Consider the following 14,527-nt stretch of genomic DNA (forward strand, 5'->3'; position numbering starts at 1 on the left):
AGCTCCTCAGCAAGCTGATACTCAGTGTAGACGTCATGTTCACGGATACGTCTACTATTACGAATCCGCAGTAGCACATTTTCTCGTTGCTTGCAGCGAAACTATAGAATTGTCTTAATGAGATGTGTAGGGGGGGGGGGGTGTATAGAATAGGTCTAGAAGTGTTTCGTAAGTATCGGCTCAAGATTTACTCTCGGCGCCGTCTGCTTTTCCCGCAGTTCGACTTCGACACAGAGAGCGTTGTCGAGGAGCCCAAGCTTGTGTTGGACACCAAGTTCCTGGGAACCGACCTGTTCCTGCCCCTTGACAAGTACTTCGTCAAGGAGCTCCTCACGAAGGGTAAGAAGGCTCGCGAAGTTTACTCGCAAGCAAGTTACGATCTCGATGTTTCGTCGTTAGAACTTCTGCACAGTCCCCTGCGGCTCGCCACGAGCAAGAACGAAATGTGTGACGCAATCTCGCGGAGTCGCGGAGCAATCCGTAAAACCTATTTCCCCAAAATACGTAAACATAAAGCCACCTGCAAATCAGTTGCTGCCACTTCAGTCTGAAGAAGTCATGGCAGTCAGAGTAATATCCGTTATCACTAACAATGCCTTAGAACTGTCTCTCCGTAACACACACGCGTACACACACAAAATCAGCGGAAAATATAAAGCAACGTGCAATGCTGAACTGTGCGTGACATAAGCATTCTGGTGGACCGACCGCGATTGGCCGTGTGGAAACCAATTTGATTTCGAAACACTTTCTGCGAAGAATTGCTCTGTTCGAGACCAACCGGAGAACTGAGCTCGTTCGGTAACTGACCATGTGCATTGTGCAGGCGCCGAGTACATCAAGGACAAGTGGGTGCACCCTGTCAACTTCCGCTACGTGCAACTGCGCGTGCCCTTCACCTACCGCAAGGTTGTCCCCACCGTGGTGGGATACCCGGTCGCCATGACCACCCGCTACCCGACGGTGGTGTCCCTGTCCCTGAAGGACTTGAAGGTCCGCTACCAGCCGAACCCGAAGAGCCTGGTGCCTTCCGTTTTCGCCGTGTCTGCTCTGCTGCAGCCTACGTGAGTGCCCTGCTAATCAGACACGGGAAAGGGTCCTCGTCCATCGCTCCCCAGTAGAGCGCAGTACGGTGTCAAAAAAGCGCCAGGACATATTTTGAGATTGACATTGAGATTGCTTTATTTCACCACATTGGCGCATGAGTACATAACAAAAATGTACCTAAACGGTGACAATAGTGGAAAAAAAAGCTGCATTTTAGCAACTTGAATAGCCTTGCCACCCCCTGATTACGTATGTATTCCGCAGAAAGAGTAGCAGTGGTGGGTATTCAATCAATGCTCCTTGTTAAATGAAGCCTCCAAGGAAGCCATTACTATAAAATGGCGGAAAAAGAGATTGCTAAAAATATTTGCACACTTTATCCTGTTTGTCATTTACATGAAGGCCACATCTACTTTGGCAGTGGCTAGCTCTGAAACGTATAGCAGGGCTTGTATTGCTTTACGGTAGCCAAAAGTGTTTGAGAAGTGGAAAAAAAAAGCTTTTATTTTTTAGATTTAGGTTTGCCTAGAAGTGTTGGAAAAGCCGCCAGAGACAGCCCAGTAACTCCTATGGTCACAACTGCAGGCGCCACTAAATCTTTACGAAGGCGGCTTAAGGTATTCGAAATAGCTGTTCAAGGTAGAAAATCAGTTGCTGTGAAGCAGCCACCAAGAAAATGACAAGACAACGAACTTGGGAGGCGTTGGCGCCTTGTATGAGTCACGCGTTAACCTTTCATTTAGTTGGTAGAAATACTTAAGATGCGAAGGTAAAAACAGATGTGGGCTTGTTCAAGCAATGAGATGGGTACAGAAGCTGAAGTCAGAAAGGCAGACATAAGTCACTTGGCCATGATCATTCACACTGTGCTGGTGAAGGAGGATGAGATCAGAGAAACTCTTATTTGCTTGGTCCGTGTCCACATATTACACGCCAAACGAGTAACGCTGTGCCTGTTTGGCGAGCAGGAAGGATAGTCGATTAAGCACTTGTTGAGCTGTACAGACTGACGTAGTCTCAGAAGAATGAAACGTTGAAAAAACTGGCCAAGGATGCCGTCTGCTCCCCTTGCTTGCAAACATGCCAAGAAAATTGCGACAAATAGAAGCTTTAGCCCTTTCCGAGCATGTGCGCTGCGTTTTATTCGATCTAGGTCTCGTTCAATTTCCTTTCTGTGCCGCACCAACTTTTGTCTCCGCTCGCGTAATTGCCGCCCCCTGGTGTCCGCAGCGTGTACTCCACCGCCGTGACGTCAACCCTGACCGTGACTCCATTCACCAAGCTGGTGGCCGCTGTCCGCGTCATCGAGAAGACCCGCTTCACGTACCCGCACGACCTCGCCCTGCAGTTCTCCAGCGTGAACCGCACCCTGGCCTTCACCTTCAGACCGCGCTTCACCAAGGTGTTCACCCACGAGACCAAGACCATGACCTACACCACCCCGGCGTTCTTCTTCACCGCCCCGCAGCGATCGGTGCTCGCCACCATGACCGTGCTGGCCACCCAGTCCAAGCCGTTCGAGTACAAGAAGGTCCTGGGCCACAAGTACGTCGGCGTCGGCCTCGAGGTCACCGGTCTCACCGCCGAGCCCAAGAAGACCCCGCTGCTCCTGCTCGCCAAGCGCAAGGAGCTCGTGAAGTCCCTGCTCGAGGTCGTCCTCAACCCGTGGGCCGTCTCCAGGAAGTGGGAGGCTCGCCTCGTCCGCAACCCCCAGACCCCCGTTGACGAGGTGAGGAGGTCGAAAAAAAGCTAAAGACCGTTGCGGTGTGTTGGTTCTAGCCGCTTTTCTCAAGCGGCCTGTTTCGAGAATGAAACAGTTCGCTTTGCGGCAGCGTTCCTCCCGAGAATGCGGTTGCAACTCGGGCATGCTAGTTTTTCGCTTAATGAAAACCCCACTTATATGTGTAGGGGGGGGAGCTTCCACGCCAAAACGCTTTTAGTTCATCGTGAGCGGCAATGAAGCCGTTTGGTTAACGTTAAGCGCAGTTCTGTAGCGTTTTACTTCTTTCTCCAGACTAATGGATGTTTGCCTAGAATAGGGCACAGTGGTATTACGGTGGAAAAAAAAAACTGAAGTGATAACGAAGAACAGTCCCTTGAGGAGTTATAACGCAGAGGTAAAAAAAAAATCATGATGTCAAAACAGTTAAAGCTAGTTTTCTTGGACAAGAGCAGCGGTAAGAAAGCGATGTAAAAGAATATTGAAAAACTAATTCCATGGGCAGCAATGGGTGACTATGACTAGAACTATGGACTAGAACTATGGTACGGAAAAAAAAGTTCCTGTTTATTGAGAAACTGACAAGATGCCATTTTTTCCGACAATAGTGGTGCAAAGAACTTGATGCCGTTTTGCGACGCTGGATAACTTGCTTTCGTTTAATAAAGATCGCATAAAGCCAACAGACAATGAAGCCAAGGAAAGGCTTCGTTGTCTGTTGGCGTTATACGATTGCTATTAACAAAGTTCGAGCCCCTCGGTTTCCCTTATTCTCTCGTTGCGGTATTTTTACAATGCATAATCGGGACTATTTTCTACGGTGTAAATTCGTGGATTAAAGCACTTCATATTTATTCATTTTGTAGGCGTAATAGCGCGTGGCACTAGATTACGTGGGTCTCACTCGCGTCCCAAGAGCTGCCAATAAGACAAGAGCTGTATTTTTTAGCAGGACGGTGCGGGACACCGGCTAAAACCCTTCTTTTGTCCACACGCACCCCCGCAGTACAAGGTCGTCCTTCGCCTGAGCAACACGCTTAACGGCACCGACCCCGCCGACTACGTCAAGGAAGTCAAGCCGCTGTACCGCACCCAGGCGCACTACCCCACCGTTCGCCACAGCTACCCCGAAGACCTGAAGACCCCCGTCTACGAGGAGCTCTTCGAGGAGGCCACCGGATTCCTGCCATACGAGCTGGACCACTACGAGGTCCTGCACAAGGTCGTGGAGGCCTCGAAGGTCGCCTCGTACCCCAAGGCCGACAACGTGGCGCCCCTGCTCCAGAACGTGACCAACACCACCTACGCTTACGGACTCGAGTTCGTCGTCTCTGCCCTCGGACCCCTGGTGCCCAAGGCCGTGTACGGTCACTTCGTGTACGGAACCAGCTTCGACAAGACCCTCAAGCTGTACCAGCTGTACGCCAACAAGGTCGACAGCGACTACGAGGTACGGCCGCCTTCGTCGCGAAGCAATCGCTCGCTGTTTGCCCAAATCGAAAGAATAGCATTCTTTGTAAACGATGCGTAACTTGTTTTGGGGCCTCATAACAACAGTTGACTAAGCTGACAAACCCTAGTTTGAAGGTTCTCATGGAAATTGAGCCACCATAGGGTTGTAGTAGAGAGAAAGAGAAAGAAAGGGATGCAAACTTTAACGATATGCTGGAGACGTTAGCCTGACTGTTCGCCTGACATGCTACTTCAGGTTCTGGGCGATGCTTATAATACATGCAGTAATAAACACTCAACAGGCGCCCACAAAGTCACACACAGATATATACACTATTTACACAGTTCAGTTGACGCCCGTGGCCCGCAAGAACGTCAGCATTGCTTTCGTGGCACGTAAGGCGCAGGTGGTGCTTTCAGGTGGGCCACGAATGTGGCACAGTTGTAAGGTCCTGTGCCGTCACAGGTGTAGCCGCCTTCAAAGACTCTCTGACGCCTAGCGGCAGCAGGCGCACAGCAGTACATGTTGCAGGTCTTCAGGGGCGTTACATTATACAACAAAACGCGTCTAAAGCAAAAAAAAAGAACGGTGAAGTGTCAGGCATATTTTTTTACCCAGGAATTGAACGAAGCAAAGTTATAACAATGTGTATCCCACATCTACGTCTTTTTCCCGCGTAGGCTGTGGTGAACTCCGCCCTTGTGAAGTCGCCCAGGCCCAGCCCATTCAAGACTTACGCTACGAAGAAGGAGGCCCACTACCTGTACGCTACCAGCACCGCCGAGGTCTCCTCTGTGCGCTACGGACCCCTCAAGTACAGCGTGGAGGTACGGCAGCAAGTTGACGACCCTCCGATAAAGGGTTGTCTCACTCAGCACCCACGATGATGCTGCGGCTTAAGTGATTTCGCTGGGAAGGAGCACTGCATGTCGTATTATGCTGCACCGGTTCACTCGGCGGCTTCAGGCGTCACAAAACGTGACAATTGAAAACGAACACCTAGCTTTTACTGGATCGGAACTACCAGGAGGGTGCATGTAGTAATTTTTAAAGGCGTAATCGAGTACAAATCAAATAGTGCCAGGAGCGAATCTATGGAATAGAGTGCTTTTCGAATAGCTTTCGAGTGATGAACAGCCGTTTTCACAAATGACCTAAAACGGCGTTCACGTCCTTGTATTCGTACCTTTAGTCACATTCTGTCGTTACATCGCACCTTATGATGCGTTGACTGCAAAAAAAAACATAAATGTAACATTAGAGAAATGTTCGGGTTAAAGAAGAGTGACTCATTCGATTCGAAGACTGAATCGCATAGATTGGTTATTATGAAGTTTCGAATATTTAAACACCCGTAAAGAACTACACATGTGAAATTTGACACTCGAACTTTTACAGCTTCAACTCGTTTATTCAGTTGTGCAACTCTTCCCAATAGCCTTGAAACGCCCCGAAAGAATGCAGGCCAAGAGAATTCGCAATGATACTTGCAGTATCTTTGTTTCTTTTTGTCACAGCGACCTACCATAGGCACTGGACATATTTCAGAAGGTGTTGTCGTTGTCCTAAACAAATAATAATATGTACAAGGGCGGCGTCGCCTGGTAGGTATTACACTATGTATAACGCTTAAAAGCAATGCCAAAACTCGAGATACATATAAAGAATCCGACCCGATTCTAAATTTACATCGTCCGGGATGAAGTACCCTAAAGTTATTTTCTAGGACAGACTGGACTATAGCCCGACGTTAGAACAAGTCCAGAACTATGCCGCAGTTTTGGCGATTTGAGCTCTTAAGCTTGCCTACATTTATTGACGACACGAAATGAATGGTGCCGTTAACAATGTTTCTTATCATCTTGCAGCTCGAAGCCTCCCCAAGCGTCGAGCAACTCGAGTACTCTCCGGTTTGGGTTGTAAGTACAGCATACTTAAATTGCCTCCTGCATTTCTTTTTTTTTGAATCCATGCGCTATGTGGTAAATAAAGGTGTGCTACGGAAATGACACGTGACTGGAATTAGGCTGCGCGATTGTCCCGGGCATGTTTCGAATATCATTCCGGCGTGTGTGTTTCTCGTTCTCACCACGTGACGCGGCAAGTGTATCAAGGGTGACCAAATTGCATTCCGTTTGGATCGGTAGCCGTGGCGCACAGGTAACAATGTCAGAATATAACCTATTTTTAAAGAGCGCCAAACAATCAGTTGTAGTATAAGAGAAGTGTCGGCGCGTCGGTCAGCCTTGTCCTGCGGCTACGGTTGGCACGTTCACTCTTATGGGTAATACTGACGAATTAGGTATCGCAAATAATTAACATTCAGGTAACAAGAGCGTAGACTTTGGTAGAAGTGACGCGCCAACGAAATTTGTGTTTTTATTTTTCGGTTTACGCTTCAGGGGAGGCGCGAAATGTACCACACGCACCGCTGTAGCCCACTGGCTACGGCGTCCTGCTGCGTCAGCACGAGGTCACGGGGTTCGATTCCCAGCCGCGCGCCCGCATTTCGATGAAAGCTAAATGAGAAAGATAACATGACGCTCGCGTTATTAACGGGACGTCACACCCCATCAATCAAATGAAAAGTACTCCCTTACTTCAGTCATGGCTCACAAATAGCCGGGTGTCATTTGTGAGCAGATTGTGTAGAGTGTAGAAAGTGCAGAGTAACAGTAATCTAGAGTAACTAACGGGACGACCACATACAGTACCAGCACATATGAGAACTGCTTTATCGTAAATGTAATATCGGGCGAAACGAATAGTGAAAAAAAAACCTCCAGGTTTTGCGAAGGGCACGATAACTTCCGGGACACGCGTCGTTGGCGAAAGATACGCGTTTGAGCGCTTTCGAACTGAAAACTGGAAGCGCGGGGGTAACATAACTGACCGTTACAATTTTTTTTCGACACAGAACAGCGCCATAAAGAAGCTCAAGACCAAGCCTCCCCGCATGATTCAGAGCAGCCTCTGGAGGCGCCAAGAGCCCCAACAGTACGACGAGCTGCCGTACGAAACTTACGCGAAGAAGATGGAGAACGTCGGCGCGTACAGCGTGCCCGTGGCCGAGCTGCCGTGGTACTACGCCAAGTGCCAGGAGGACGTCGAGGACGGCAAGGAACTCGTCAGCTACGCCTGCAAGAAGGTCCACTGGCACGAGCACCGCCTGGACAAGCTCGTCCTTAAGGTCACCCTGCCAACCCAGGTGAGGACCGGTCCGTTTCACTCACGGGGCCGCGTTTGCGCGAATAAATTTTTTTAAAGTAGCGCGTCGTCATCACAATTCCACCGCATTGCGTTTGTGCAAGCGAGAAAGACGGGCTACGAAAAAAAAGAAAGAAATGGATGACCTTCACGCGCCGCCGCCTGCCAGCGTAGATCACAAGGCAAGAGTAGCCTCGGGCAAATTCGTTTCAATCGACGCTGGCGGATCGCGTAAAAGCGGTGCACTTGGAGGCGCGATGCGCTATTGGCTCGTCTGGGCCCACTGCTTTATTCAATCGCTTATCTGGCTCCTTGTCTTTCTCACTCACCAGATCAATCAATCAATCAATCAATCAATCAATCAATCAATCAATCAATCAATCAATCAATCAATCAATCAATCAATCAATCAATCAATCAATCAATCAATCAATCAATCAATCAATCAACAAGCAATCAATCAATCAATCAATCAATATTCTCTTGCCTAATAACTTTCTGTTACAGAAGACTTCTTCCGCGCATAACCGGTATTCAGTGATTGTTTACCATAGTGTGACGCCTTACGACGACATCTCTCTCTCACTGCGACAGCGGCTAATAGCAGGCTCAGTCTGCCAAAAAACTGTGCGGAAAGTAACGTGACTTTGAGTGAGAAAAGACAACTTCGTTTTAACTTTCGCACAATTTAAGCGTCTCACTTAGGTAAAGCTTTAAGAAATCATGCGCTCTTGGAAAGCCAACTTTGCGTGGAGCTAAAAACATACAGAAACAATAAACATACACAAAACTAAAAGCCATTATATTACCTGTACAAAAACAGCAGAACTGCGAGTTACACGGGACCAAGTGTTTCAAGATCGAGAACACTATCACAGCTGCTTGAACGCTACAGCGGAACCAAACGGGACTTGGGAGAATTCATGCTTGAAGAGCTTCACTTTTTGGATCGGACAAAGCAGGCTAAAAAAAAGTGCTTTGTTGAGTCTTGACGAGCGCAACTTTGTTGCCCCACTGGGGGCCTAGAGCCTTGACACGCCTTGACGCGCGCTCGTTCTGCTCGCTTGCCATCGCAGTACCCGAGCCTGCTGCTGAACGCCACCCACAAGCTGTTCCAGACGGCCAAGGTTCTGTTGTACGACAGGTCCACGACCGAGTACGTCGAGAGCCCCGTCGTGACCGAGGGCCAGTTCCTCGTGGAGGCCGTGCTCGAGGACCTCTACACCGGAGTGACCACCGCCAACGTGACCGTGCACACCCCCCACTTCGAGAAGGTCACCTTCAAGCGCCTGCCTTGGCTCAGGGCCCTCAGGCCCACCGTCGCCTACGACTTCACCACGCAGTTGGTGTCCGTCGCCAGGAAGGGATACCCCTTCCGTGAGTGTCCTCGCAAGACCATCAACAACGCCTTCGTTGCAACGCACTGATCCTTGTCGCGCATGATCATTTGCTATAGCAACAGACATGGTAGGGGGGGGGGTTATACCATCACTTGAAGCAGACTGTAGCAAAGTGCACTTCTAACTAAAATGCATCGCACCTTCCAGAGTGTGCTTGCAAACAAGTCACACCTGGCAGTGCTTCACCGGCTGGGCGAAGCATTCGTATTTCACGGAACTGTTTCAACGAACAAATGAAATGCGATTGCAGACGCCTGCTAGTCATATCCGTCGATCGCTTCCACGTAGTGTCCTAAGGCGTTAAGCACATCGATTCGTACCTCTTAGCTCCCTAGGTGTACGGACAGCTGTAACCGAAAATAGCCAAAGCGAGCATTGAAATGCAACATGCCTTGTTTTCTTTTTCTTCTCGTCTAGCGACTTGTGTGGTTAGCCCCTACTACCTGAAGACCTTCGACAACGTCACCCTTCCCCTGGAGACCCTGAAGAAGCAGGTTACTCACGTGCTGGTTCGCCACGCGGTCGACGACCCCGAGTTCCTGGTCCTCCTGGAACAGAAGAGCGAGGATGCTACGGTGAGGGGCCATGAGCAGGCGAGCCAGTGATGGTGGCGCTTGAAGGGACACTTAAGACGGACACTAAATCCGGTTATGCTGATAGATAAAGCGTTCTTTCGGAACAATATTGGGGTTAAATTCGCGGTAATATATTGAGTATTACACAAGATAACACGAAGGCAAACAGTTTCGTATTTGAATTTCACTCTGAAACTCAAGCATGACTATGTCATTGTGACGCCATGGATTTCAAAGCGCCTTCGCGTATTTGAACCCACTGTGCGCGACTAAGTGTTATTTAACCTCGCTACGTCCAGTCTCTGTATATTTTAGGAGACCCTGTATCCCATCTAGTAGTGTCTTGACTTGCCTTTGGCTTAAGCAACTTCTCTGGCTTACCTATCCTCTTATCATGGCAAGAGTGGCGTTATTGCCTCTACAGAAGGGTAAATTACTAATTCAGGTCTAATAATTTTGTTCTCTGTAGCGTACCTAGAATGAATTAAGGAAATTCTCGCTAAGAGGCAATTAAGTGTCACAAGCGACAAAGTCGGATTGCCATAAAAACGTTGCTTATCGCTTCGGATGGAAAGTCAAAAGACAGACAAGTCTGTAAATGTCAAAGCCTACTAAGACAATGTGCCAAAATTTTTAAAAATACGATTATGTTCGTTAACTTGCACATGTCCTCCGCGAATTTCACGACCAAGTCCGTAGAAACCAACAAAGGTTAGACACGAACGGTGTACCACGAAAAAGCAGGGCTTTTTCTACACCTACGCACTACCCCCGTAGAGCTCAGCACACGGATCGGGCGGTACGCCGAAGTGTTTTTAGCTAAGTACCGTCTACTTAGCAAAAAACGCTAAGGATCGTTTTCGCTAAAAAGACTCTCTCGAACCCTTAAGGCGCACGCATAAGAAAATGCAGTGCTTACAGAACAGTCGAAATATGATCACGCGAGCAAATGACACAAAAGGTCGGGGAGATTACGTAGCGCTGCCTCATCAATGCCCGACTGCCGCGTTCTCACGATTGGCACCGCCTTGGCGCAGGCCCTGCAAGTCGTGCTGAAGAACCAGACACTGCTCAAGCTGACGCCGCCCAGGGACGAGAGGACGTACGAGGTCGAGGTCAACGGCACCCTGCTCACCGTGGACCCGCTGAAGTCGCACGTTCTGCAGTACTACCACAACTACAGCTCGCAGGTGCTGCTCTACGTCACCGTCCACCCCGAGACGGCCCCGACCCTGTGGCTCAAGGTCCGCGACTCTGACCTCCTGCTGGCTTACAACGGAAGCAGCGTGCTCGTCACGGTGAGTTTAGCGATGAAAAAAAAATAATATTGGGTGATTTTACTTGGGCTTAAGTGGACCCAAACGTAGAGTCAGTCAGGCTTTACTGGAACATACGAAGCTGTGCTCCGCTCCAGGGTCACTGCTGCAGGGCCTTTTACGCAAACGCTCTGACGTCACACGAGCGCTTGGCCATTAACACATTCGGCACATTCACATTCGAGCCTGGCGCGTGTAAATATAGCTGTTTCGCTCTCTATTTGAATATTCGTTGACATTATTCGATGTGTCTAATTTAGGTGACGAAAAATAAAAGAACGAAAGAAGACTGCGCGGAGCCTGTGGAGCCGCCCACAATCGCTCTGAGGACGAGGAGATTTTGAGTGACCGAGAACATGGGGAAACAAGGGGCTCGATCTTTGTTAATCACAACCACATTAATGACGCCAACAGACAACGAAGCCAGGGATAAATAGGGGAAAATTGACTGCGATTTTTAATGCAATGTATAAATAATAAAGAAGAAAAAAAAGGAACACGAAAGTGAACGAAGAAGCAAGCTGCCGCCGGCGGACAGCGAACCCACGTCTTCCGTCCCATGCGTGCGATGCTACACCTGATGAGCAAAGGTGGCGCTTGGGCGCGGGCCTGTTCTTGGTTCCCTGGGAGCTTTAGCCAGCAACAGCGCTCAGGCTCAGCACACACAAGCGTGACGACGATAGTCCTACTGCCAATTAAACAAAAAATAACATAAGCGTAAACGTCAACTAAACTGTACATTCACTAAACTTCTGCAATGTGTCTCTGTATATGTGCAATAGTGGCCCACGTCCACTTTTTCTCCCTTTAAACTACCGCGCACGCCGGATATTTTGGTGTACTTCTCTTCGCTGCTTTGTCTCACGCTTTCGGGGGGGCTGGTGCCGCTTTGCCTCTCCGCCACAGGTGAGGTCACCCGAGTACACCGGCACCTTCGCCGGTCTCTGCGGCGACAACAACTGGGAGTCCCAGTACGAGTACGTCACCCCCGAGAAGTGCGTCGTCACCGACGTCGAAGACTTCCTGAACGTCTACTCCCTGGAGCCCGAGACGGTGCTCAAGGGTCACGTGTTCTGCCCGTACGGCGTTTCTCTCAAGGTCGGCACTACCAGGTTCAACAGCACCTGGTACAACAGCACCAGGTACAACAGCACCAGGTACAACAGCACCAGGTACAACAGCACCTGGTACAACAGCACCAGGTACAACAACACCGGCTACAACTACCCCACCTACAACCACACCAAGTACAACACCACCAAGAACGTGAGGACCGGCAAGGTCGGCAAGATCATCAGCAAGATCACCAAGATCCGCGGACACTGGGTGGACGAGGGTATGTGTGCGAACGCCGACATGCATGTCGGTCACGTTGGAGTGCGCTTGCGGGGCACCAGTACACGGGCCGAGCTTGAGAAATGCGCCGGTAATGCGCGTGCAGCTCAAAGACAAGCCTCAGGGAGTCGCAGATTGACGAACTCTAGAAGTCTAGTGCCATTCGCCTACAGGGAAAGACTCGAAGGGTCTTTCGCGCACCTTGCAATTGAGGCATCGAAAACAAGCACTAGACGGACTTGACGCATCAGAGCAGAGTCGCTGCGCATAAACTCAGAGCAGGAAATAGTTATCACAATAAGGCGGGGAGGTTGAAGAAAAGCACCTTTGTTTTCGTTCCAACGAAACCGTTGCGAGCAGCTGCTGCGTTTCAACCAGGACTTCAGTGTTATAGAACCATTTCATTATTGCAAGGCTATATATCGTCAGGCAGTTTGCAAAACTAATGACAAACTGCGTCATTTCCGCAAGGTTCATTTGTGTAACGGAGGTGTAAGAGCGAAGCTTGCTCGTATATTGGCACAGAGAGAGTAGACCCTCGTGACAGAACCATGCGCGAGAGACAAACCCCGGCATGTGCAACAGGCACTTCCTCTTCATTGAAAGCATGATCGGTGCCGCTCATAGCAGGGCAAATGTGCAATGCGGAGAATAGCACCTGCCAATTAGGAAAACGGGTTCTAATACAACGCAGGAATTACAAGGTTATGCGTACGCTGTTAAACTCGAACGCCAATTTCCACAGATGCGCCAGCCAATTACGTTCGCTAATTTGCTTGACGTCAAGCGGTTTCGCGTGTTTAAAATGTTTTCACCGCACGAATCGGTCTGTGTGTCACTGGTCTCGGGATGAAATCTGAACGTCCATGGCAAATTTAATGGGCGACCTTGATACCATTGCTCCGGCACAGCTAATAATTTAGGTTGAAATAACTGGCTTTTACTTTCCCGTTAGCCTAGCATTTTAATAGCAGAGCGAAGTCATTAAACGGTGAGTGGGCTCCAGCATGTTCGGCTTGGTGCTGGGCTGCTAATCGCGAGGTCGCAGGATCGAATCCCGGCCACGGTGGCCGCACTTCAATGGGGGCGAAATGCGGAAAAACCCGTGTACTTAGATTTAGGTGCACGTTAAAGAACTTCCTGCAGGTGGTCGAAATTTCCAGAGTCCCCCACTACGCCGTGCCTCATAATCAGAAAGTGATTTTGGCACGTAAAACCCCGTAATAATAATGAATAAAGCATGTTCGGCTCTCTTTCAGAGGTTAAGGCCGCGTGCACTGCGTTTTTATTGGAAGAACACGTTTGTTATTCTGAGGTTGTCACCGACTGTAAACACCGCAAAGAATCACAAGTAGATAGAATATTGCAGTGACGTATGCCGTATAGCTATACATCCTAGAAACTATGTGTGCAAAAACGGTCCAAGTGAAGTCACATTAATGGGAACTCTCATATTGAGTAGAAAGAAAAAAAAGTGGTAAGGGATCAACATGCAACTACGCAAGAATAAAGGCCACAGTAAAGCAATACTATTATTACGAGAAGACAAGTGTTAATGAAAGACAATACCGTAAGACATCGTCTTAAGTATTGGAAAAGTGATACCTCGTGAGGATTTATTTCATTTGAGCCATTGCATAGTTCGAGCTCTTGGTCGCTTGACTTGCTGCTCTAATGTTGTGCCTATTTTTATATTTGCTTTCCCCGCTTTCTTCGATGCCCGCAGACGAAGTGGTCGCCCAGGTGACAACCCCGGAGTGCATCACGGAGCGTCGCAAGATCATCTACGAGGAGGGCAACGTCTGCATGAGTCTGAAGAAGGTGACCGCCTGCAAGCGCGGGTGCAAGCCCAGCAAGACTGAGCCGCAGGAGCTCGAGTTCGTCTGCCTGGACAAGGAGAACCCCAAGCTGAAGAAGATGCTCAAGGACATCCAGAGCAAGCGCGAGCTGCCACTGTCGCTGACCGACATCCCGACCATCACCAAGACCGTCGACGTACCCGTCGACTGCGTCACCAAGTAAAGGAAGTCGCCGGGCCCACCCCCGCGACCGACCGATTTCTTGCGTTTTAGGAAATAAACGATAATTTGTTCAGTTTTTTTCTTGAAGTACCTTCGCCTCATTGTTGTTCTTCAGCGTGCGGGATTAGCTTGTAGTGTCTCCAGAATTTACATTCTTTTTTTGCTTGCTCACGCATCAGCGTTTGGAGCCGAGCGCGCATAATCTCGACCCCATAGCCGCCATTTCTTGGCACGGCTCAAGCACGGCCTGCTGTATTGATGACGTCACAGCTGATGGCGAGCGAGCACAGGCTGCGAGCATGCGATCAGAACAGGCTGAGAGCTGTCAGGGCCGTTCGTCGGCCTGTTCCAGCAACCTTCAGCAAAAAATGGCTGTCACCTACGAGCGCTGCAGATTGTGGTCTACAGTTAAACCGAGCAAAATATTAGTAAGCCCGCGACCTCACACATGCT

General features: G+C 49.4%; 1 protein-coding gene across 1 annotated transcript in view; it reads left to right on the forward strand.

Moving 5' to 3' along the window:
* The window catches only part of LOC139050048 (vitellogenin-3-like), a 33,374-nt gene extending 19,210 nt beyond the window's left edge, over nucleotides 1-14,164 (forward strand). Inside the window, exons 16-27 of the mRNA XM_070526189.1 lie at nucleotides 219-339; nucleotides 827-1,064; nucleotides 2,278-2,776; nucleotides 3,774-4,217; nucleotides 4,901-5,047; nucleotides 6,089-6,139; nucleotides 7,138-7,428; nucleotides 8,504-8,804; nucleotides 9,245-9,402; nucleotides 10,440-10,700; nucleotides 11,625-12,054; nucleotides 13,780-14,164. Coding sequence (XP_070382290.1) covers nucleotides 219-339; nucleotides 827-1,064; nucleotides 2,278-2,776; nucleotides 3,774-4,217; nucleotides 4,901-5,047; nucleotides 6,089-6,139; nucleotides 7,138-7,428; nucleotides 8,504-8,804; nucleotides 9,245-9,402; nucleotides 10,440-10,700; nucleotides 11,625-12,054; nucleotides 13,780-14,075 — 3,237 coding nt within the window. The 3' untranslated portion in view covers nucleotides 14,076-14,164. The remainder of the gene's footprint in view (nucleotides 1-218; nucleotides 340-826; nucleotides 1,065-2,277; nucleotides 2,777-3,773; nucleotides 4,218-4,900; nucleotides 5,048-6,088; nucleotides 6,140-7,137; nucleotides 7,429-8,503; nucleotides 8,805-9,244; nucleotides 9,403-10,439; nucleotides 10,701-11,624; nucleotides 12,055-13,779) is intronic.
* Nucleotides 14,165-14,527: the final 363 nt, after the last annotated feature.

Source organism: Dermacentor albipictus, chromosome 9 (genome assembly GCF_038994185.2).
Source record: "Dermacentor albipictus isolate Rhodes 1998 colony chromosome 9, USDA_Dalb.pri_finalv2, whole genome shotgun sequence".
Lineage (NCBI taxonomy): Eukaryota > Metazoa > Arthropoda > Arachnida > Ixodida > Ixodidae > Dermacentor > Dermacentor albipictus.